The 25,572-nt window shown below is 35.9% G+C and overlaps 1 protein-coding gene across 2 annotated transcripts in view; it reads right to left on the bottom strand.

Annotated features, from left to right (window-relative positions):
- Nucleotides 1–2,460: 2,460 nt before the first annotated feature.
- The window catches only part of MSR1 (macrophage scavenger receptor 1), a 57,901-nt gene continuing 34,789 nt past the window's right edge, over nucleotides 2,461–25,572 (bottom strand). Inside the window, exons 8-9 of one of the 2 annotated variants that reach the window (XM_007450759.1) lie at nucleotides 12,791–12,979; nucleotides 2,461–2,808 (exon numbers count right to left, since the gene is read on the bottom strand). In XM_007450759.1, coding sequence (XP_007450821.1) covers nucleotides 2,675–2,808; nucleotides 12,791–12,979 — 323 coding nt within the window. In that variant the 3' untranslated portion in view covers nucleotides 2,461–2,674. The remainder of the gene's footprint in view (nucleotides 2,809–12,790; nucleotides 12,980–25,572) is intronic. The other variant, XM_007450760.1, reaches the window with a different exon arrangement.

Genomic DNA, 25,572 nt, shown 5'->3' with positions numbered 1-25,572 from the left:
TGCCAGTTATAGAATTTCTGGTTAATGGGTTTTTCCTTTCAGCACTTTAAACCTTGTCTTCTGGCCTCATGGTTTCTAATGAGAAATTGGCTGTTAATCTTACTGAGGATCCCTTGTATGTGACAAGTTGCTACTCTCTTGCTGCTTTCAGATTCTCTCTTTATCGTTCAACAGTCTATTATGATATATCTTGCTGTGGGTACTTTGAATCTATCCTACTTGGATATTGTTGAATTTCTTGGATATGTATATTTGGATCTTCCATCAAATTTGAGAAGTTTTGCATGTCATTTCTTCAGATATTCTCCTTCCTCCCTCCCTCCCTCCCTTTCCTTCTCCTCCTTCTCCTTTCTCTCTCTCTCACTCTCTGCTATTTCTGGGACTACTATAATGCAGTTTTTGGGCAACCTACAGGTACCTTACTTCACTTTTCTCCATGTTTTCTTCATCCTCAGACTCAATAACTTCAATTGTCCAATCTTCAAATTAGCTAATTCTTCTTCTTTTTGTTTAAATGTACTGTTAAATCCCTCATGTGAAGTTTTCATTTTTGTAATTGTAATTTTCAGATCCAGAATTTCAGTTTGGCTTTGTAAAAGAATTTCTCTTTACTGATATTCTGATTTTGTTAGTACACTGTTTTCAGTTTCCTTTAATTGTTTGTCCTTTTTTTTTCTAGCATACTTTAGCAGTTGTTTTAAAGACTTTGTCAAGTAAGCCCAACACCTAAACTTCCTCAGTGACATTTTCTGTCAAGTTATATTGTTCCTTTCAATGGATCATACTTCCCCGTTTCTTTATATGCCTTGTGATTTTTTGTTTTTAAACTGCTGTTGTTGGACAGTGGACATAAGAATATTATAATGCAGTAACTGTGAAAAGCAGATTCTCCCCCTTCCCAAAGATTTGCTGGGGATTTTTCTGTTTGTTTATTTGTTTGCTGAAGGCTGTAGAGTCTATTTGTAAAGTTACTTCCCTGAACAATTTTGCAAAGACTATGTTCCTTGTTGTGGGTAGTCACTGAAGTCTCTGTTCTTTAGCTTGTGTTCAGCTAGTGTTTTTGAAGGTTAGGAGCTAAAACAACAAACAAACAGAACCCTACAAAAAAACCAAACATACCCAAACAAAAACAACAACAATAACCACAAAAGCCACCTCTCCCAGCATTTGCAGATTGGCTCTGTGCTGAGGCACTCCTTCAACACTTAATCACAAAAATACACCACTGGAGAAAATCACCTACGTTCAACAAGTAGAAGAATGTACCACAATAAATGCATTTTCAGCAGACCATTTCCAATAGTCCCAATTCCAAGGTAACAATTTTGCCTTTGCAAGTGAGAGGGCAGGGAGTCTATAATCTGGTTACTATCTGTGAGCTGAGACTTCAGGGTGTGAAAAAATGCTTAAGCCCATGCTTTTGCTTATCACCATTAAAGAAAGAACAGTGGAGCCATTCTGTACTAGTACTATTTTCTAATCATGAGTTTCTCTGAGTTGGGCTTAGGAAACTTGAAAATTATGTTTTTCAGGGCTGAGATTAGATTTAGTTGAATTTCAATAGCAATCACTGGTCTTTCTGCCTGTACACCTAGACAGCAGGGCACAATCACTGGGTTCCAGGGTGAACTTGGTACTATTTTGGCATGCTCAGGGTCATCAACCCTTTAGGGTTGAAGATGCCTCTCTCTCTCTGGTTGTAAATATTGACTCACTTCATGAAAGACTAGAGAGGAGGGTTGTTGAAACCTCCTTCTGAACTCAAGACATTGCATGCTGTTAGTTAAAATGGAATAAGTAGATATATTTACCATTTAAACACAGTGTCCTAAGTTGTAACAAAGTAATTACTCATATTAATTTAAAATGCATAGCAAACTGAGCTCCATGCTGAAAATGACATTTTTGATCCACTAATTAGCTGGACACATATAGCAATTGTGGGCCTGTGCCTTTTCTCCTATGTCCTGCTTTCAACTAACTTTATAGTGCAGTTAAAAAAAAAAACCTGTCAATACATGACCATGTCAAATAAACATGTTATTGTTAATGAGCATGCTATTAGCCATGTTATTAATGATGATCTCAATATATGAGCATGTAAAACATGATGAGTTTTTCATCATGGCCAAAACATATCATGAACATTGTTATCTAACAGCTAAGTTATTGCCCATAGATCTTGAGAGCTGGATAAGATTCTTCCTTTAGAAATGTGTATGGATTGGAGATTTTGCCAACTTGGCACAAAAGAAAGCTTTCCAACCCTCTCATTATTCAGAAAGTAGTAATTACATTAAAATGAACTAAATAGATTACAAAGAAGACAAAAATTGTAATCTTGTGAAGATATAAATTGTAGCCAGTGATTGGGATGTGTTTCCATTATCACTGGCATTTGTAATCTAGAAGTTTTAAACTTCAATATATTCAATACATAAGTCATTATATTAGAAAATTCCATTTGAAAACTTAGAGAAGTTAGAATGGTTCAGATATAGACATATAGTAATTATGAAGGTATTTTATATGTTTATCCACTGATTTTTAAATATTCCTTTTCCGTGGACAAAATTATTAATCTCTTAAATATTCATTAAGCTGATTTTAATGAAGCAAAGTAATAAAAATCATTTTGCAGCAATTTCATAAATGTGAATGAAAATATGGTGCATTATATATTGCAAGTGACCCCGGCATCTTCAGCATGTGAACAGACTCTCACACCCCATTGTCTAATTTTACACTCTTCAATAGATGATTCTCTCCCAAAACAAAATACTTCATTCAGCCATATTGGACCAGTACCTGCAAAAATCAGATACAACTGTATTAATAAGTATAGTTTAGTGTTTATGTTTGAGTGGGAAAGAGCCATTAATTTATTCACCAGTTTAACAAAAAAAAAATGTGTTGATCATTATCCATATACAAGTTCTGTGCTCTGTATTAAGATTCAAAAATTAACCGCCTGCCCCAGAAAATTTTATTTTCTGTCACTGTGTAAACAACTAAAATACTAAGTAATAAGAGGTGTAACAAAGGTGCATACAGAGTTCTATGAAATCATAGATTAAAGAACTATTGGTTTCCTCTAATGATTTAATAGTTTTATTTTTAAAAATGAGGAAGGAAAATAAACTTTAATAATAATGGATATATGCAATGATTTAATGATCTATATGTATCTGTACAAGGCATATCTAGAACAGAAGCAATCCTGGAGTTCTTTTCTTAGGTTCCAGTGTATTTCAGTTTGCATGTGTCTGGTTTACCAGACATGTTATCTATTTTTAATTAAACCAAGAGTAATATGATCAGCAAAGGGCTTATAAAGTATCCTGCAAGAACACCATAGATTATTAAGTGCAAACACAAGCAAACAACAAGAAAATGGCACAGCTAACACTTATTCTTTTTGTCCGAATTCTTCCTCAGACACATTAGAAGGAAAAACGGCCTGTCAGCATAGGCTACCTAGAAGACAATTAACTAAATGAACGTAACCGCCACTTTCAAGATAAAGACATTATTTTATCAATGAATAAGAAAACAACTGTTTTTATGAAAGGAATTCATGGCAGGAAAAGATAACTTTAAAACGAATGTTTGAAAATGTTTTTCTGATATTCTCTAAAGATTTTTTAAGTGTATCACTATAAAAGTTTGTTCTTTTATACTTAAGACATTTGGGAGCAGAACCTTTGAAAAACTTCTAAATGAATGATTTCATTGGGTTTTGTTAAAAATATAATATTGCAAACCTCCTAATGAATTTTCAAGAACATTTCATGTTGTCAAGAAACTGATGATTTAGCAGCAAAATTTCAATAAACACCTTTGCAAAACTGGTGGATGGTAAATAAATATCTTAATACTGTAAGCATAATCAACAATGCATTTTTTCCATTTGAATCAATATGTTAAAAGGTTCTCTTTCAGTCACAAGAGCTATATAAAGCATATTTGGATATGTCTTCAAGACTTAGAAACATACCTTTGTGTAGTTCTAAAAGTTAAATGAAGACTTGTTTTTCACAGAGGCATACATAATGGCACATATAATTACATTACTCTTAACTGATTTTTCAAATATTATGTCAGTTCAAGAAATAAAAATTAACAACATGTGCTTGGTTAATAATGTGCATAATTGTATAGCAGTATGTGCCTATAATATATGAATACATTTCCAAGATACTGGAAATTTTGTAATCACAATGTGGATAACATTTGACTGAACCCTAAAAAATGGAGGTTTTCTGTGTATGGAAAAGAAGTCATTCCATATAGTGGGGGCAGCATGAAAATGCCTGATGTATTAGAACAGTTAATGGTCTCCTGGCATCTAAAACACAAAGTATATTAATGAGGGGAGGAGGACTCTTTTGGAAGGTTGGATAGAGAGCTGGGACCATGCTATAAACATTTTTGAATTTTATGTTGTGAGTCACCAAAAGAAATATCATCAGAACTGTATTTTAGAATTGTATGTTTGGCAGAAATGTGGAAGCTGGATTGAAGAAGAAAAAATCTATAAGCTAAAAGAACAGTTAATAGGATGTTTATATATATATATTTTCTGTGAAGACATGTTTTTATTTACCCTTAGAACTAGGAAATTTTGATTTCCACATAGAAAATAAATAGGTTCATTCACTTAGTTTTTGAATAATTTGTACCTTCACCAGAAATATCCAAATACAAGTTATATTTAGGTTTACATTATCAAGGTAACTGGAAATATTGTATTTTTCATTTCACATAATAGTAATTAAATCAACAGAATCCAAACAATGTTTCTATTAGACAAGCAAAGGTTTTCCTGGGCTGACCAATTATAAGAGTAGTAACCTGGACAGCTCAAGTGTTTTCTGAAATGTTTATAAGAGTATTAAGACTTTCAACTTGAAATTTTACAGCAGATAAAAAGGAAAAGATTAGGAGAATATGATCTCAAAGTCAGAAACCTTGCCAGGAATACTTTTTGGTTTCCAAATTGCTCTTACTAAGCATATCATGGTCCCTTTTCTGTTTGTGTTTGTAGGTATGAGCATGTTTGTGAATGTATGTATGAGCATGTTTGTGTATGTGTGTTTATTTTAAATATATAAAGTCTATCTGAACTTTTTGGAAGTTGCTCCAAAGGGCTATTCAAAAAACATAGGCAAGGACTTCCCTGGTGGTTCAGTGGTTAAGAATCCACCTGCCAATGCAGGAGACATGGGTTCGAGCCCTGGTCCGGGAAAATCCCACATGCTGCAGAGCAACTAAGCCTGTGTGCCACACCTACTGACTCTGCACTCTAGAGCCCACGAATCACAACTACTGAGTCCCTGTGCCACAACTACTGAAGCCTGCATGCCTAGAGCCTGTGCTCCACAACAAGAGAAGCCACCACAGTGAGAAGCCTGTGTACCACAATGAAGAGCAGTCCCCACTCACCACAACTAGAGAAAGCCTGCACACAGCAATGAAGACCCAACACAGCTAAATAAATAAATAAATAAAACCTTCATAAAAAAACATAGGCAAATAATAACAATTGCACAAATAATAAAATTACTTCCATTTTAACATGTAAAGGAACCAAAACAGTGACACATTTATGTATTATATTTATTGCATTTATGAACATTTATAAATTGTATAAATAAACATAAGTAAAACTTTTGGTGAAAGCCATGGCTCTGTTGTGTTTGGGAGCATGAGAACAGTATGGTTCCATGGCTTCTGTACCCAGGGGACAGTGATGCTTTCACTCTACATTTTGTAGATCTAGTCACCAGATTTATGTCTCAGCAGGGCAGAATTTTTACAATCCAGGAAAAGAGAATTAAGGGTGACAATCCTCTCAATGTCTGAAGTACCCAGAGGGCATCCCCATAAGGGAAGCACAAGATAGATATTATTCAGTCAATGTGCTGACATGTGAGCACAAGTTTTTAGAAACCACAGTAGAGGAAACCATGAATATTAGAATACCAAAGCTGTAGTAATAACAATGAACATTTAAGCCCAATTTTTTAAGAATTTACTGGGCAGAAAATATTCAAAGTACTTTTGAGTTATTATCTCACTGAATTCTCAAACAACCTTAAAAAGTTAATAAATGCTATTATAATGTCATTTTACTGTTGAGGAAAGTGAAAATCAGAGAGAAAAAGTAACTCCACCCAAGGTCACATAGCTAATGCCTAATGGAGCCAGTATTCCCACCCTGGGTCTGCCTAGTGTCAGTGTCTTTAATCAAAGATTTACTGCAATCCCCTGCATTATTAGATTTGGTCATTTAACAAATCTCTTTTGAGTGCCTATGTGAGTGAACAAAAATCAGAATCCATTCTCTCTTGGACTGACCTTCTACTGAAGGCTTCTGTTTTAGGTAAATGCAGCAACTGAGGTCACATATGTAATTAGTGGCAAAGCTGATTCTTGTATTTAGAACCCCTAACTCATATTTCAGTGCTTTTCTCACCAAGAACATATGGATGTGATAAATATATTGTATTATTCAGTAACTCTGGTCTTATGCTATGTGGAAGAGATTCAGACACAGTGAACATGCTAGGTCTTTTCACATATAATTTAAAAAATTTACTTCTAATAACTTTGTAAAATATTGGCAATTATTTCCATTTCACAGGTAAATAAACTGAGACTCAGAAAGGATGCATGACTTTCTCAAAACAACAGAGAGAATAGAGCCAAGCAACAGAACATGATGACATTTAAAACTTAGAGCTGTCCATTGACTACAAAGAAGCCCAGATAGTTATAAAAATAATTTGCAAGGATTTGCTGTTTTATTTTTATATTAATATATTTGGGACTATCAAGCCTAAGGAAAAAAATTATTTAATACTCATGTCCCATCTCCTTCCAAATTATTTTCTGCATTAAAAATTAATGCCAAGGTAGCATAAAATGCCTAAAATTTTATCTTCATGTGCACCTCAAAGATTAAAAAAGAGATCTGTTTTTATTTCTTTAGGTAATAACTGTTACTCAAGGATATTTTTTCTTGCTGCTGTCATTGTTATTTTTTGCCTCTGAGTTATCCTTTCTACTAGTGGAAACCTATGCAAAATTGATGTATATATTTTAGAAATGTTTTTATTCTCTAGTCCTGTTTATCATCTCTTTATCTATCTACCTAACCATCTATATATCTACAATTCCCTTTACAATTTGAAGGCTGCATAAGGAGGACAGATTGACCAATTTTGTGTTTCCAAAAGCAGACAATAACCGTGTCGTCCATGGCTTCTGGAATTTTATGAGCTTGGTTTGTGATGCTTAAGAGTATTCTTGACAGATGATACCATTTCCTCTTAGTCTCTCTTTTAAAAAGACAAATATTGATATTTCTTTGAGGGATTTGAGTTTCCTCAATCTTCGGTAACACTGCTTTTATTTAAAAAAGTAATCATATTTCACACATCAGCCAGATATACAGTGACACGATGAGATTTGAGATTAGCTCCTGAATGGATAAGTGGGGAAGCAAAAATCACTAATGGTTAAAGTCTCCAAATGATTTTTAATTACATCCAGTCGAGGCTGGGGGACATGCATTTATATCACTTTAAAACTTCTAGTTGGGAACTGCTTTGTCAACAGTTTCTTCTTTGAGAAAAGCATTCTGGGTTTTTGTTCTTGGATCAATGTTAAAAATGAAATGGGGGGGCTTCCCTGGTGGCGCAGTGGTTGAGAGTCCGCCTGCCGATGCAGGGGACGCGGGTTCATGCCCCGGTCCGGGAAGATCCCACATGCCGCGGAGCGGCTGGGCCCGTGAGCCATGGATGCTGAGCCTGCGCACCCGGAGCCTGTGCTCCGCAACGGGAGAGGCCACAACAGTGAGAGGCCCACGTACCGCCAGAAAAAAAGAAAACAGAAAAAATGAAATGGGAATCAAAATAGAGAATGGGTAAACTTAGACTATATAGCTCTGGATTCTAGTTTTGTGGTTCTGGAGAAGCCACTCATTTTCCCTGTTTTATTATATATGCAGAATAGAGAGGTGGGGGGTCGAAAGAGCTCTAAGATTTCATTTCCCTTTAAATTCTGTGATCCTAAGATTCTGAAGAAGCAAACTCTTTAGAAATGAAGTTTTTAAGGTTAAAGAACTTAGGACAGTCTGCCTAGTGGAGAGACAGGGTGAGGGATGGATGTTGAGTGCTCTCCCCACGACTGCCACAATAGCTATGTAAATGGCGCATGTTTTGTGACAGTTCTGTCAGCTTTACTTAATTTTATATGAAAAGTGGGGCTGCAATATCTATTTCTCACAGGCACTGTAAGCACTGAATGAGATCATGTAGTAAACACCTGATAAACAGTATTATTCCATACTTAGTATTTATTACCTTTGTTACTGTAAGTAACAGAACAGACATGTTAAGAACCCTATTATAACGGCTCTATATCAGGTTCCATAATACCCAACATCTAAACATTTACGTTTCAAAACTTTCAGTGCGCAGGGAGCAGTACATAAGAATTAGAGTTCTGACCTATTGATATATTTTATTCATCTTTGAGATTGTTTTACTTCCAATCACTAACGGATAGTTCAGAGATGCAGAGTTATATTCTTGATCTCCTTCAGTTTATTCTTGTAATTTTTTACAACTTCCACTCAGAAAATTGATTGTGGAATGTGAAAGGGGTAATGAATAAAAGATAGCATTTATGTTTAGAATTTTCTTTTGTTTCTGCTTTTAAGTTCAGAGCTTCAGCACCAACTCCTTTAAATTTAGGAGAAGATGAGATAGCTGCTCCAGATCCAGCTCTTACTTCCTGCATCAGCTGACAGGCTCAGACATGCCTGGAACAAACTCCCGGACTACCACTGTCCTCTGACAAAGCTCATCCAAGTTTGCTACAGGGAGACCACCAGGATGAGTGATTGGAAAGCTTGCATAGGGAGAGAAGAGCCTCCCTCCCCCTTCCCTGCCCCAGCAATGGCAAGCACCAGAAGCTTCTCAGTGCTTCCTTAGTTTAACCTTTTTGTCTACACAGGAAAAAGAAAGAACATTCCACTTTATGCAAATGGTGCAACCAGATGAAAGAACCCATTTAAAGGAGTGTGCTTTACGCTTTGTTCCTATAAATCATTTTCTTTGTAACTGCAAAACTCATTGTTCTTAAAGCTAATAAGGATTATCTCTGGTAAGCCAGGTTTGCTATCTTAAAATGAGAAGAAAGAAGGAGGAAGAAAAAAGGAGAGGGGGAAACTGTCCAGAAAATTGTATTTTTTCCTTAATGGGAGGAGAGATACAAAGGAGATAAATTTAAACTTTTAGCTTCTTGTTTCAATTTTGATAATAATGCAAAATATAGTATTAATCTGATTCTTCTTACTTTCCTATGAGAATGACACATAATTAAAACTCTAGTGCATTCCTCCTCCTCTCTCTACCCCTCCACTCATATTTCTAAGTTTCATTTCCAGTCTCTGTTCTGCATTCAAAATTACTTTTTCTTTTCCTCCTGAGTAAAACTGCAAATTTAAGGTGGAGGAGTGGAAAAAGGAGGCGTTGAAACAGCTTTACATGAAAAGGTGGTTTACCATGACTAATCCAACATCAGTTTACGATGCAAGCCTGTTTCTTAAAATACAACGTACAATGAAGCAGATCATGAAATTTATTTTTTAGATTCTTTTTCTCCAGAACAAATCACCTCAGTTCTATTCTTTCTCCCAGCTCATCTTGCTTTATTATTTTAAAATTCTCATCATCATTCTTCAATTTGGGGGGACTGAATATGCAGAGAGCTGAAACAGAGCTGGATGTGTGTGGAGCAGAGTGGGAAGATTAGAAGAGAAGGTTACACAGAATGCTTCTTAAATCACACTTCTGTACTGTGGGAAAAAACCACATTCAACTCTACCACCCTTGGAACATCGTGAATATCGCTCTACAGTATAACATGGATCTGACTTTTCTACCATTCAACAAGGATTGCAAATAAACTTGTAATTATACAGTTGGCAGTGCTGCTACCAGTGATCTCTGTCACTCTTGAGCAATGCTATGAGTCCGGCTTCGTAATGGGCACTTTCTATACGCAGCTCATTTCAGATTAAAATAAATCTGCTGGGTTGTTATTATTATTCTCATTTTATTGGAAAGGAAACTGAAAGTCTGAGATGTTTCAGAGCTAAGGTTTCAACTCATATCTCCTTAGTTTATATTATAAAACTTTTAGTCTTTCCAGTTCAGTTTGGTAGGTATTTGAGAATGTGAGAGGAAAAACAAAATTCTGATATATCTCATTGTTTTATTATAATAAAACTCTAGTTTAATGTATAGGATCATCAGCTACCATAAATACAAAGCCTCACTGAAAATGGATGCTCATCTTAGAGAAATAGTCAGTTACCTGAAGAAAACTTGAGAGAATCGTCTCCATATAGCCAAATGACTCATTTCACATGAGACTAAACTCTATTGTTTCTTATATAAATAATGAGCTTTCTTTTTTTTGGCCAGTACTTCAGAATATGTATTTTATTCCTTTCTTACCAGTGCTTTAGACTAGAAATCCCTAGAGGTATAAGCAAGAATGAATAAAAGCTGTGGGGAAAAGAATATTTGACTTGTGAGACTAGGCCTGCAAGTTAATGGAATCTTAAGATAATAGTCTCCAATTGTGTGTTTACCATCTAGGTTTAGAACCTCAATTGAAGAACAGCTCTGAAATCTAGGGCAAGGCTTCATATTCGTAAAAAGAACAGAGCTGGCATATAACGTCTTATTCACTTTCCCACCACAGATTGTATTTGAAATGTTTTATACAATTATGTATTTTAAATAAATGGCCTTTCATGCTATGGATCTTAGTTACCATAGAAGTGGATTTTTTTCCTCACAGAACATTGTAGAAACCCAGATTGGCAGTTTAGTCTTCCTAAACAATTCATTGATTCATTTGATTTTCTAGTGACTAAGAGTTAGGGATTTTTTTTCTTTTCCCCTTCTGTGGGGGGGAAAAAAAAATCCAGCTTATTGCTGTTTAAAACAATTCACTTAGGAGGTAAATTTTACAGGTGCAAAAGGCTGATTTTGGTCTCTGACACTTTTCAAGATGGGGAAGAGGTTCTGCAAGTGTAGTAGAAAAAAATGGAAGATTTGGAAATTCCAAAGGTCTGTTGGATGATGGCAAATTATGGATATTTTCTATTTCCTTTGTTTCTTCTATTCAAAATTCTAAGGCACAAATTAAAAACTGACAGCCGGGGGCTTGAACCTGGGTACAGAAACTTTCAACATCATCACTCTCTTCCATCTTGTGCTTAGCCTCTTTATGAAATTAAATCAAGTTTCTGGTCTCTAAAGACTTTAGAACCTGGATCCCTGCTAAAATTCACCTCTTAAATTTGATAAAAGGAATTCTTTTCATAAAGGAATAAAGGATATAATTGTGATCTTATTATTATCTTATCTTATTATTAATACCATTTACGTGTTTAGCACAATGCCCGACACATAGTTATTACTCAATAAACTGTAGCATAATAGTACTTAACAATCTATTTTATGAATTTAAGAAGTCTATCTTATCTTGGTTAGTCTTTTGACATGATAATTTGACATACTCCACAATTTTATCATCATACACAAGATTATCTGGTAATACTGCTATTTTATCTCTATTATTTTGCATACAATCTCCTATTGCCCATATCTATCTAGGAGAATAACACAAAATCAAGACGGTCAAATCTTTTTTTTTTTTTTTTTTTGGTCAACATGAACTTCAGAGATACCAATTATCTATCACATATGGACAGTAGAATAAATAAAGAGGAAATATTGACTATAAAATTCTAGAAAATTTTTTTTTTTTTTTTTTTTTTTGGTCAACATGAACTTCAGAGATACCAATTATCTATCACATATGGACAGTAGAATAAATAAAGAGGAAATATTGACTATAAAATTCTAGTTTACCTATATATGGCTATTTTTTTCTAATCTGTCCTTCAGAACTGAAGCACTTATATATGTTTAATTATACATAAAACCTATTATTAGGTGCCAATTTAGGGAAAAAAATGAAGTAATAAAAATATCATGGGTAAACATTCAAACATTCTGTCCCCAGCAAATTTTCTTCCTAGCTCTTTCAATACATTCATAGAACAAGTTACTGAGTCATCCAGATGAAAATATGCAGATATACATGCAGCAAAAAATTATTCAATTCGACCTCAAATAGAGGGGAAAGTAACCTTTCTCTTCCCTTATTTCTCATCAAGTTCCTTAAAGGAGAAGTCACAATTAGTAGGCATAGAGAACCTGTAAAATCACCTCTTTCTCTTTCATGGTTTTTCACTGTCCTTTCAGAATAGAGGTGCTCCATCATGGACTAAGCTTTGGGAAGTAAATGCAGAAGCTGGTACCCACCACCCACCCTCCAGTTCCACAGAAGAGAGAATGAGGGAGCACGTGGAACTGCCCAGCTGCCCGCAAGACCCAGATATGTAAATGAGTTTCCCAGGAAGTCATGCCTTGTCTATATAATTCACTGGTTCCTGTTCTGCTTTACCAGTAATTTTCCATATTTTCCTCTATTGTCCAACTAACTGATTGAGTCTAAAAGAAATTTAGACATTAAATGTTGTCTGAGAGCATCTTTTTTTTAAATCCCTATCTTTTCATTTCTACTTTCTAGGAAAGGCCTTAAAAAAAGAATCCTGCTTCCTATTCTATATGTTCCTGTCTCTACTTGATTGTATGTACTGGAGAATGCCTACATTTCATGAAAAAAAAAAAATTACCTTGTCCAAAATGAGCTCCCTTATGCACATTTCGAGCACCTTGGTATCCCAAACTCCTACAGATGACCTGTCCTCCACGCAATTCCCAGCGGTCGTCACAAACTGTACCCCACTGGCCATCATGGAAAATTTCCACTCTGCCTTCGTGAGGGCCGCTACCACCAACCAGTCGAACTGTCTTAGACGGTGCTGTCACAGAAACAAGCAGGGCTTAATTTTACATATATGTACATATTGCTTTATGCTTAAAAAAAAAGCATTTGAGCATTTTTCCAGCAAGTTCAATTATTGGAATAAATATTAAACTCTCTAGCATCACCTATTGGTAAAGAGTTTAATTGCAAACACTGTACATATTGGTCAGATCTGAAGAGTAAATCTACTCTTGCTTTTTTATAAGTTACATCTCTGAAAACACTGCAATGATTTTGTTCCAGTGACTTTAAAATTTTACAGCTACAAGTCTGTGAGTGTTATAGAGATTTTTCATACTATTTTTTAAAATTATAACAAAGTGACTGCTTTCTTGACACATTAACACACAAACTGGAACATACATCCAGTGACTTTCAGTGATACAGGAGGTTGAGGAGAAGATATTTTATAATATCATAAACATAAAAATAGACCAAACATCCTGTTCTTTACCAAGAAAAACAAGGTAACTATAATGACAAAATCAATTTAGAAATAGCAAAGATATTCCTTGATATAAGCCCCCTGGATTTTGTCCCAAAGTGTTTTTCTTGTTTTGTAAAAGGATTAATGAGATAGAAATCAGACAAGTTTCGTTTATTTTGAGAAATCGCTAGATCAGTAAACTTTGGGAAGAAATATACCATGTTTACAACAAAGTAACTTTGTTCTGCAATGCCTAAGTGATCAAAATTGCCATATATACAGTAAACTTTTATAAAACTTTGATCATACGCAGTGATTTACATAAATATGGAATGTCTCTTTCCCATTTTTAAAACCAACATACACATTTTGAACCTAAGAACAGATAAAGTGTGTAAATAGTATCACAAAAAATTTCACTTAGAGTTAGAAAATTTCTTTAAACGGCCTGAACTATTCTAGTTAAGTATTTGTTAAAAAATCATTTGGCTGAAGAACAGAAAAAGGCAAAGACAGAAAATAATTTTTTAAATTTACTTAGTGCTAAATAAATTAAAAATATTCTCTAATAATTAGAAAAGCCAATGAATAAACACAGTTCTATTTAAATATATCTTTTCAAATATGAGTTTGAAGAACACCATAATATAAAAAAGCAAGATGTAATTCTTACAACAGAAGTATCTCTGTAATGTGAAAATGGAGTTTTAGTGTATGGGTTTTCAGAACTCAGTTAACTAAAGAAATAGTAACTTTTGTTTTCTAATTTGAGCAAATTTTGTTGGAACAGTAATCCAACAGTATGTAAACAAAATAAAAAATTTCCTACAAGCCTGACTGAGCCACTCAAAAACATGAAAAGCAAACATTAACATTTAGTATTACAATTATAATTATCTTCTTGATTTGTCCAAAATATAATTCAGTGCTAAATACTGAATTAATGTAATAATGTCCAGGTGCATAAGCCCTTCCTCACTTAATAAACATGAGTTACAAACATTAAAAACATTTTTAAAAAGGAAAATAATTTGCTATTGCAGTATTCAAACTTCCAATTGCTAAGTAAAATACCTGGGTGACCCAATCATTCACTGTAAATGCCTAAGAAAATAGGAAATAATAACCCAGGAATAGATTGTGTAGTTTTAAAACACTACAGTCATGTAATAGTAACTAGTGCCACTCCCAAATGTTTATTTTTACAGAAGTTAAAAATAAATCTCCCTGTGCTATGCTGCTACTTCCCATCAGCCAACTATTTTACATTCGGTAGTGTATATATGTGGATGCTACTCTCATTTTGCCCCAGCTTCGCCCTCCCACCCCATGTCCTCAAGTCCATTTTCTATGCCTACCTCTTTATTCCTGTCCTGCCCCTAGGTTCTTCAAAACCACTTTTTTTTTTTTTTTACATTCCATATATATGCGTTAGCATACAGTATTTATTTTTCTCTTTCTGACTTACTTTACTCTGTATGACAGACTCTAGGTCCATCCACCTCACTACAAATAACTCAATTTCATTTCTTTTCATGGCTGAGTAATATTCCATTGTATATATGTGCCACATCTTCTTTATGCATTCATCTGTTGATGGACATTTTGGTTGGTTCCACGTCCTGGCTATTGTAAATAGAGGACACAACCTTTAAAAGAATGACATAGCCATAGGACATGACATAAACTGGTTAGAACCAACTAGGTCTGAGATGGTGGACGAGACTTCCACTGCACCTTGAGCCTCTGTATACGCTCACTGTAACACATCAACATGCTAAATGACACACCCACAGGCTCCCTGACAGTTCCAAGGCTGACCATAGAAGGTCAACAAGTGGGTGGTGGCCCAGTTCCTGGAAATCACCACCCCTTCCCCAAAATAGCTGGAATACTCTTCCCACTCATTAGCCTAAGAAATTAACTGCCCCCCCCCCTGCAAAAAAAAAACTGACAACCCTGTACTCTGGTGCTGCTCTCACCTTCTGAGATGGCCCACACTCTGTCTGTGGAGTGTGTTTCTCTCTAAATAAATCCACTTCTTACCTATCACTTTGTCTCTCACGGAATTCTTTCTGTGATGAGACATCAAGAACCTGAGCTTCATTAAGTTCTGAGACCAGGTGTGTGGTATCAGTTAAAAGACTGTGGGTTCAAGTCCCAATCTGAGATACATGGTTTAAGTTAGGCACCTGGAACAGCTGAATCAACACTTGAATCTGCTCAGGATTCTCTCTCCAAATTTTATCCAAGAGCCTCTCTGTTAAGTTGCTTCATTCTTTCCTTTGATTGCAAGCTGGACATCTTTGTTCCCCAGTGAACATGTCTGTTAACAACTCCTATATTTATTTTTACAGTCTCTTTCTCAGAGATAGTTCTAAAATATCCAAGGAAGTCCTCCTATGACCTAGTTTGGGTGAGATGCCCATCTATGGACTAAACAGCTTGGGCAAAAGACAGGGTCAGTTACGTTCACATGCCATTCCTGGAATGGGGAGAGGGGAGAGGCATTTCCTTGTTGAAGTTGAGTTTTGAGCAAAGACAGTAAGCCCGGTTCATCAGACATTTTAATAATCTTTGTGTATTTATGAATATTCATTATACTATACGTTTAGCCTGGTGTTCTTTTAATATCCCTGACTGTAGAATATAACTGAAATTAAAAATCCACGAGTTAGATAATCGGGATTTTACTTATTCCTCTGACACTATTTATGTGAGCTTATTAAACTGTTCAATCTCTCTGGGACCAAAATTTCCAACTGTTAAAAAGAGAAAATGATATTTGCTCTTAGTTAAAGCATCTAAACACAACTTCTCTGTGCCAGGCATATTCCTTGGTTTCAGAAATTATTTGAATAAAGCATGTATCCTGCCCTCAAGATTCAAGTATTTCTGAGGTTATTTTGAAGGTTAAATAGTTTATTCTTTAAAATGAAGTACAAATGTAAAGGTTTTACTTTTACAAGTTTTGAAAATTTTGAGGTTTACATTTTGTGGAGAAAGCATTAGAATGAATATATTATCTTGATATTAATCACTTTATTAATTTTTTAACTACTTTCCTATTTAATACTTATCCTTCTCAAAGAGGAGATCTTAATCAAGTAGGATGACATTTTACAGATAGACAAAACCTACCCTATGGTTTCAGATGTGAGTGTATTTGACCTTTTTTATTTCCAAACATGATAAATCTTGAAGAGACTCCTGGAGACCAGTAATGAGTAAACTATGGCCTTAAGCCAATCTCAGCTTGCTGTCTATTTTGTAAATAAAGTTTTGGTGGAATGCAGCCATGCCCATTAGTTTACATACTGTGTTGGGCTGCTTTCAGGCTACACAGCAGAGTTGAATAGTGTGACAGAGACCTTCTGGCACGCAATCCAAAAATATTTACTAGCTGGTCCTTTTCTGAAAAAGCTTGCCAACCCCTGATATAATTGAAAACACAAGACTAGTATGATAGAGGATTTCAGTAGGGAAAATCCTGCCGTGTGACCACTGGAACAAATAAGGTCATGATTAATCTCTACTTACTTCTCCAGTTTAACCCTTTGAAAACCTCTCTGCCCCTTGCTCCCTTTAGTTCAATTATATAATTACTCACATTCCCAAATAAGCCTTGCTCTCCTTTATTTCTGGGGCTTTCGTTCCTCAATCCCCCCCCCCACCCTTTCCTCCCCTCCCCACCACTGGTACCTTCCATTTCTTCACCCTCAGCCCCCAGTTTGGATTGGTATCCCTTCTCAGGCTCGCATAGCACTACTGCCCTACAAAGCACCGTAAACTAGGTAATTTTCTCTCCCAGACTGAGGTCCTTCCCGTTATCTTTTCAATACCTGACCAAATATCACTTGATGAAGAGTTTATGGTGTGAATGAATGAATTTTGACCTCTTCTTGATACGCCATCTCTATTACCTGAGTGGATTAAATTGGCAAATGCTTCAAATATCAAACACTGAAAGAAGTAGAATTTAGTATGTCACCAGTCTCTAGAGAGGATATAGTTTCTATGTGTAGAAACAGTAAAGGAAATTGCGAAGGAAGGGTTGATTTAAACATGAGTCCTATTATAGGCAAAAACTATGTGGCTGTCCACGAAGAGCCCTCCAGGGTGGACCGGTCTGGTGGCAGGGTCTGATCAGAAACTTCACATATTCCGAAACCTGATTATTTGTAGGTTTAGAGGATTTATCTCTTAGTGGCAGACTAATGTTAAACAGACTCTCGGGACTAAATGTCAATTCAATTTACAACCAGAAAGGTAGTTGCCTCAAAACGGGAATATTTTTAACTACTTGACAAGGCCATTTTCTCTCTGTGGACAATCTGCACAAGAAGTCAAATCACAATCAGTGAATTATTCATTTAATTAATTTATTAATTTACAATGAGACATAGCTATGAGATTTTGCCTCTGGGTTTGGCCAGTGCTCTTTGCTTAACACATTTTTTTAATATATGTTAATATATTCCATCAGGTTAGGTGGTTTGACATATCTCTGCTCTGATTCAATGCAGTTTAACTTTCTAAAGGCAATCTTACTCTTATTCCCTAGATTTGGAGGAAAGTGTAGAGTACTGATAATTTCTATATCTTTTTAAAAGTCTGTGTGTAATATTAAAATATATAAAATATTTATTACACAAATAGCTCATTCATATTTTTATAAGATACCAGACAAAAAATAAATAGAGTAGATAATTTACAAAGGTTTTCTAATCTAATCTGAGAAAATAACTTCAAATATAGTGAAAGCTAACAAGTTCACTAGTTATTATTGTTTTGTTTATTGAAGGTTTATTTTTAAAGGAGGAAGTAAAACATATATTAAATATCTCAGAATAGAGGAATAGCTAAATTAATTATAGTATACATTAGATGGATAGTTTTAGACTCATTAAACATTCCTGTCAAAAGAATCATATAGAAAATAGAGAAAAATGATAATATAAAATTTAATTGACTATATTAACATTAATGTTTCATTTTAATATGCCAAAAAAATTGATATATAAAAAGATTAGAAGGAAGTATCCAAGCATATTGACAGTAATTTTGTACAGAGGACAGAAATTGAATATAAAGTCTTTTTCTTATTTTCTGAAATTATATTATTTTTAAAACTAAGATTAATTTAATTAAAATAAGTGGTGGCCAGATAGTCACTAATGTCCTTACTGTTTTAAAGGGTCTATGATTCAAGTTAAGCTGAAATTCATAAAATTGAGGGAAATAACAAGCTCAGAATGAGAGATAGAGTATAATGTCATTTATATAAAACACAGAAAATAATACCATCTATCATTTATGCAAACATACATATGTAGTAAATATATAAAAACATGAATAGAAAGAAACATGTAAACTCCATGATAGAAGTTTAACCTGGAAAAGCAAGGGAGGCAGGCATAAATGGGGCTTCATCTGTGCTAGTTAACATGATATTTCTTAAAAGAGAAATATGTGTAGTCCGTATGGTAAAAGGACAACACCTCTAAAATGTGGGTGGTGTGTACATGACTATGTATTAGCTATTTGTTGTAAATGTTCTTCCTTCTTTTCTTTATATTTGAAATCTATTTTATTTAAAGAAGAAATCTATTTTATTTAAAGTCCCATGTTCACGGGGACACTGATGGAGCCATCTATGAGCCCAAAATAAATTATAAAGATGCTTCATATACAAGTCTTTTCTTGAAAGTTAGGAAAAAATATTATGAATCTACTATGCTTGAGACAGGAAGGGGTCAGGGCACAACCCTTAAAAGAATGACATAGCCATTGAAGACACAAAAAACTGGTTAGAACAACTAGGTCCAAGATGGCGGACAAGCTGACTTCCACTAAACCTTGAGCCTCGTTATACACTCATTGTTATACATCAGCATACTAAATGACATACCCACAGGCACCATGACAGTTCTGAGGCCAACCATAAAAGGCCAACCATAAAAGGCCAAAAAGTAGGTGATGAGCCAATTCCTGGAAATCTCCACTCTGCCCCCAAAACAGTTGGAATAATCCTCCCACTCATTAGCCTATGAAATTGCCCAGCCTATAAAAACTAACCACCCATATTTTGGGGACTCTTGCCTTCTGAGATGCCCCATACCCTGTCTATGAAGTGTGTATCTCCCTGAATAAAACTTCTTTTACTTTACTATGGCTCGCTCTTGCATTATTTCCTGCACAAAGCCAAGAACCTACATTTGGTGGTAGTCCCACGGACTCACGCGAGACCTGGGACGTGACCATCCTCTCGTGCCCCACTTTCTTTCTTGCAACAAGCTCTAGTAGACAAAATTTTAATTTGAAAAGCGAAGTCTGGAAGAATGTGAACTATGGGGTGTCTTTGCATTGTGTCCATCACTGCTACTTGAGTGGAAGTAAAGAACTAAGGTTAAAATGTAAAATGACTTTTGAGGAGTGTAGCCATTTCAATTATTATCATATTGTTTACCTGATGGTCATGCTTTCTTTTTTTTGTATCATTTACTGGAATTAGGATTTAGGGTTAAATTTATTACTCAATAGTAATTATTATATTTGAGTTTCAAATGTAACATTTTTTTTAAAAAGTCTGGTTGCAAGTTGACCCAGAAGTCCTTGCAATATGGCAAAATTCCTCTAGCTTTAGGGAACTGAGTTTTTAAATTTAAGATAATTAGCTTCATGAGGTATTTAGCTATGAAAGGCACATTCTGGTGCGAAATAAAACTCATTTTATGGCAAGACAAGAAAAATTTAAACATAAAAAAATTTTCTCTGCCCCTTGGATTCCACTCTCCCTTCTACTGTGCATTGTGTATCTGCCTTATGCATCGACCAGACCTCCCCCATCAGCAGAAATACCTGCTCAACCATAAAGAACAAGATTCTCCTAGCATTAGCAAGACAACTCCTTCAAAAATAACATCCCTCCTTGATCTTGTACGGGATCACATGACTTACCTCGATGACCCTTAGATCTGGATTATGTAAACTGTCAATAATACATCATTTGATGTACAGCCCTCTGCCTCAAAAAACTGATACAACTGTGCCTTGACTTCTAATGGGCGGAACAGTTCTCAGACCTGAGATACTCTTGCTGAGTTATAATCCTCAAATTTGGCCCGAATAAAATTTTCCATTTCTTTCTTAGATTGACTATTATTTTTTTTTTACACTGGATATCAGATGTTTGGAGAAATAAGTTGAATTTCTTGGAAAAATAATTTAACAGATTTTGAATCTTACTCCGGAAGTCAAAGAAAACAAGTATTCTGGAAGTCCCCAAACAGGGTAAAGAGGAGAGACCAGAGGGAGAAGATCTCAGGGGAGCACGAGTATGCAAAGTATTCTGATGGCAGGGGAGAGACTGAGGAGAGTGGCCAGTGAGGAAAATATGGAGTCTAATCTAGCCGGGAATTTCGACACAGTAAAGTCTAAGGTTCAACTTGAAAGCTGTCTCTTCTGCTCACATTTTCCTGTTATGAATAAGTCTTCAGTAACATTCTCTTAGATCCCCAGGTGGAGCTAGGGAACATCCTCAAATGAAGGGAGAGCTGTGGTGCTCAGTGTTGGAATGAGTGACATGGGGGGAAAGGAGCGATCACAGATGCATAGGCATGTTAGTTTCCTAGGGTTACGATATTAAATGGTCACAATTTGTGCAGCAAATTTGTGCAGCAAATTAAAACAACAGAAATTTATTCTCACAGTTCTGGAGGTCAGAAATCTGAAATCAAGATGTCCGCAGGGCTGTTTTCTCTTTGAAGGCTCTGGGGAGAAATCCTTCCTTGCCTTGTCTTAGGTTCTCATGACTCCGGCCAGTCTCAGTGTTCTTTGGCTTGTAACCGAATCACTCTAATCCCTGCCCTCCAGCTTTTCACCATGTCTCTGTGGCCTCCTCTTATAAAAACGCCAGTTGTTAGCTTTAGGGCCCACCTGAATCCAACATGACCTCATCTTAGCCTAACTACACCTGCAAAGACCCTACTTCCAAATAAGGTCACATCCTGAGGTTTCAGGAGCACATGAATTTCTAGAAACCCTACTAAACCCACTATCACAGCTGTGGCAGGGATTTGAATGAGGAGACATGGGGAATATAATTTTTCCATATTTTCGTCAATCTACTTCAGACAGGAGGCACTGGAATTGCCTTAGAATGTGAGGTTGATGCTCAAACAATTTTATTTCAATATGGAAGAACTGACCCCCAAGATTTGAGGACTGCAGAATAGCTGGGTAGTAGACATTTGGTTACACTGGAAATTAATGACTTAGCAAAGTTATCCATGATGACACTGAACACCCATAGTTCAGCGACTGAATAATTAAAAGACTGAGAATGTGTTGCATCAAAATAAACTGTACTAAACCTCAGATGATATTGAGTAAACCTATTATAACTTAAAAGTTCTTACTTTGCAGTGGATTAAGCAGGATATGAGTGACAATTCAGGTGAAGCAGGGGATGAAAATAACTGTAGTACCCTAGGAAAGGGTCAGGATCTATAGGTTAAGCCACAGTGGGAGATATTTCTGAGACACTTCATGTGCAAGCAAGTAACTGCTGTTCTAGGGAATCTCGTCTTGAGACTCACATTGTAGGGCAATGCATGGCCAGAGAAGCCAGGTTAAGGGAGCAAATGATAGGTTGTGAACTGGGAATACTTTGGTGGTCCAGTGGTTAGGACTCCATGCACTCACTGCCAAGGGCCCGGGTTCAATCCCTGGTCAGGGGACTAAGGTCCCACAAGTCACCTGGTGCGGCCAAAAGAAAGGATGGAACCTATAACCTATATTCAGAAAGTGCTTGAGTTGGAACAAAAGAAACAATCTTGCATTAGTGTAAGACTACATGTACTGCAGAATAGGAAGCCAGGACCTGGTTCTCTGAAAAAAGCCATTTGGTCCTCCGAGGTCATGGAGGCATGGGGAGTGGCTTGTTGGGTCTCTCTGCTCTATCTGAACTCCGGCACATAACTGAAGGAATTTCAAATTTTGCTAATGCAAAAGACCTGGCTGGAACCGTATTGATGTTTTTTTTTTTTTTTTCTTCCATCTAATTAGCTCTGGTGAGAATCAGGCTGTAAGTCAGCTGGGATAATTCCTAAACAGGACCAGGGCTAACCACTGGATTCATTGCTGATTTAAATCTCTATTTCAATTTACAATACATATTAGTTATACATACTACAAAGGAACACATGTATTGTGTTAATGGAATACTATATGTTTTTAGTGCCCATTTATGGAATCACATAAAGCTTGAAACACCACATAACTGTCAAGAATGAGCAGCATTTGTCTAAGTTAGCCGGAGACATCACTGCTCAGGTACACTCTGCTCTGCTGAAGCCTAGCTGAGCTACTGAGAAAAGGACAGTGCGGTTAAACAAGAGACACAATAAAAAAAGAGGACATCAAAGCAACCACATTATATTGAAAAAAAAAAAGCTCAAATTGAGCCAGTTACTGAAATAAAGATAGAATATTAGCAGGTTGCTTCTTCCCCTTGTGCATATGAGTAATTCTCAATACAATAATGGAGGCTAGGTAAGCATTCTAGAAAGATTATGTTTCTGAGCTAATATACTTGGGGGAAGAGACTGGAGGCAATGGCTGGAATGGGATATGAAGGAAGAAACATAAACTAACAGAAATTAATTGAGAATATTTTTGGGGAATTTGACCTAATGGAGTTCACTCTTATGTTAAGGTCTTTCAATGATTAGGCTCATTCTAGAAAACCAAATTGCTCTTTACAAATCTCTTTCTCTCCCTTCCTTCTTTCTCTCTCCACACCTTCCATATGACATATTTGTGGTATTTCTATATAAAAAATATATAATACTAGTTGTGGGAGTGTTGAATGGAGTCACAGTTACAAACAGGGACTCTGGAGATCAATACACCAGGCTTTGTGATTCTGTTCTACCACTTAGTGGTGAGCTTCAGTTTCTAATCTATAAAATGGAAATGATGATAGGACTTACCTCAAAGGCTCTTCTGAAGATCAGATGAGATAACGTATTAAAGCCCCTGCATTAGAGAGTAAATATTTTCTAAAAGCTCATTATTATACTTATTTCATGTTTGGAAGAGAAGCCTTTACTTTGGTCAACTGAATGCTTGGAGAAAGACCAGAATTCATTTAAGGTTGCGCTGAGTCCTCAGCAGAAATTAAATGAAAGACACACAGATATTTCATATCATTGTATGAGTTTCAAAATAAGACATTTACTCTAAATTCACATCCTAATTACAGTCTTATCGGGTAAAAAGCACAGTAGAAAACACTAACAAATGACCCATTAGTAATTGGTATGTTGAGGACAGACCCTCACACAAAGTGATTCATTGTATGGCCGGAATTATGTTTGCTTGAAACACATACACTTTCAAGTTAGGGTGAGAACACAGCAAACTATTAGGACAAGCTTTAGAACCTGGTGCAGACTTGTTTTCTCTCTATTATATGTTATTAAATTTGGTGTAATTTGTGCATTTGAACTGGGCATTTCAGCCTCTACTTTTGTCTAAAGAAAAAAGCCTTTCTCCCCTAATTTGGAAAGTTCAGGTTCGTATTTGACACACTGAAGAATCCCTTTGCAGTCTGGGGTGCCAGATAACTGGTGAAGCGAATCCCCTGGCATTGTCTCCCAGGGTCCCTGGGATCAGGGCCATCAGTGGCAAGTGTGGACCAAGTACTGCTGGAGAAGAAGAGGGCTCCCAGGTGCTGCCTGTCCCCCGGTACAGAATGGGGTAGGAAGTCCTATCCAATTAAACCACAGGCAAAGAGATACAACTCATCTTCAGATGTTTGCTTTAACACTGTTGCCAGTTTGCTACTACTGAGGATGATCTGGTTCCTCTCTGCACCTTTTTTTCCTGGAGACTTTGGTGTCAAGCTAGCACAGACCCAGAGTACCACTGACAACTCTAATTTGTTTCAACACTTCTCGGACCTTTTTCATCAGCAGCGTCTTGGGCTCACACTTTGTTCCTCAGAGCCTGGAACTCCCATTTTATTAGCCTGACATTTTGTTCTGACCTCTGTTGACAGCTTCTGGCATCTGGCGTGCACTCTGTTTAGTCACTCCTTTTATTTATAACTTATGCTCTTTTGCTCGGCTCAAACTCATTGATTTGTGATCTGGTCACACTTGCGTTGCTCTATCTAATGTAAAATCTTATCTGATTCTCCAGCACCTCTTTTTGTCCATGGCATTTATTTAGCTTCTTGCATTTTCATTTGGCTCTCACTCCTGTCCTGATTACAGATTTTAAATGTCTGCATTATACCAGTGTGGAAGAGCAGCTCCAGTTCAGAGAAACCACGACCACTGAGAACTATGCCTTATGAGTGTAAAGCACTTTATAGTATTACAGAGCATCTGCATACACACAATATCTTACGTGACCCTCACAACAATCCAGTGAGATAGGCAATACGATGCCCATTTCACTGGGGAATGAATGGAAGTGGGGAGACACACATAGGGACACTACTGAGAATTCTACTAGAACATGAATGTTGTGAATCCTGGGACTATGTGTTAAACCTTGAAGGAAAGGAGAGTTGAGAAAATTCAATCTGTTGATTAATAGAGAGACATTCAAAACTAATATGGAATCCCACATTTTTCCTTTTTTTAGTTTGCCTTTTCTTACATTTTCTCCTTTCTCACTGTCGGCCCTTTCTTCACCTACACAAAATATCTCCAGTTCTACTGAAATATTTATTTTTCTCCAGGATCTATACTGGATATTTAAAACATGAAGTACAATGAGTTGTGTTTAAAAAAAAATTTTTTTTTAGTTTTTATTCAATAACATAATAGCACACTTAGGAACTTTGTTTTTTACATGTGCTTTTACCAAGGACACTAAATGCAGCAGGCTGGTGAAAAGAGCTTTTTAGACTAAAACAATTTCATCATTTTTCTTCATCATTTTTTTTTTTTTATGATCAAAATATTTTTGCTTGAAACAGCTAGGTATTTTAAGGAACCAAGTTTTGTTTTTTGGTTCAAAAATGTTGAATGAACTGCCCCAGCTCCACTAGACCTCACTATAAAACTTGAAAAAAAATATGCCATAAATTGGAGAATAAGAAGACATGAATGCAAACTAAGCAAATCAAAGTCAATTTACCTTTA

Source organism: Lipotes vexillifer, unplaced genomic scaffold, assembly GCF_000442215.2.
Source record: "Lipotes vexillifer unplaced genomic scaffold, Lipotes_vexillifer_v1.1 scaffold619, whole genome shotgun sequence".
Taxonomy (NCBI): domain Eukaryota; kingdom Metazoa; phylum Chordata; class Mammalia; order Artiodactyla; family Lipotidae; genus Lipotes; species Lipotes vexillifer.
The sequence above is the reverse complement of the archived record's forward strand: the minus strand, read 5'-3'. Positions and strand labels throughout refer to the sequence as shown.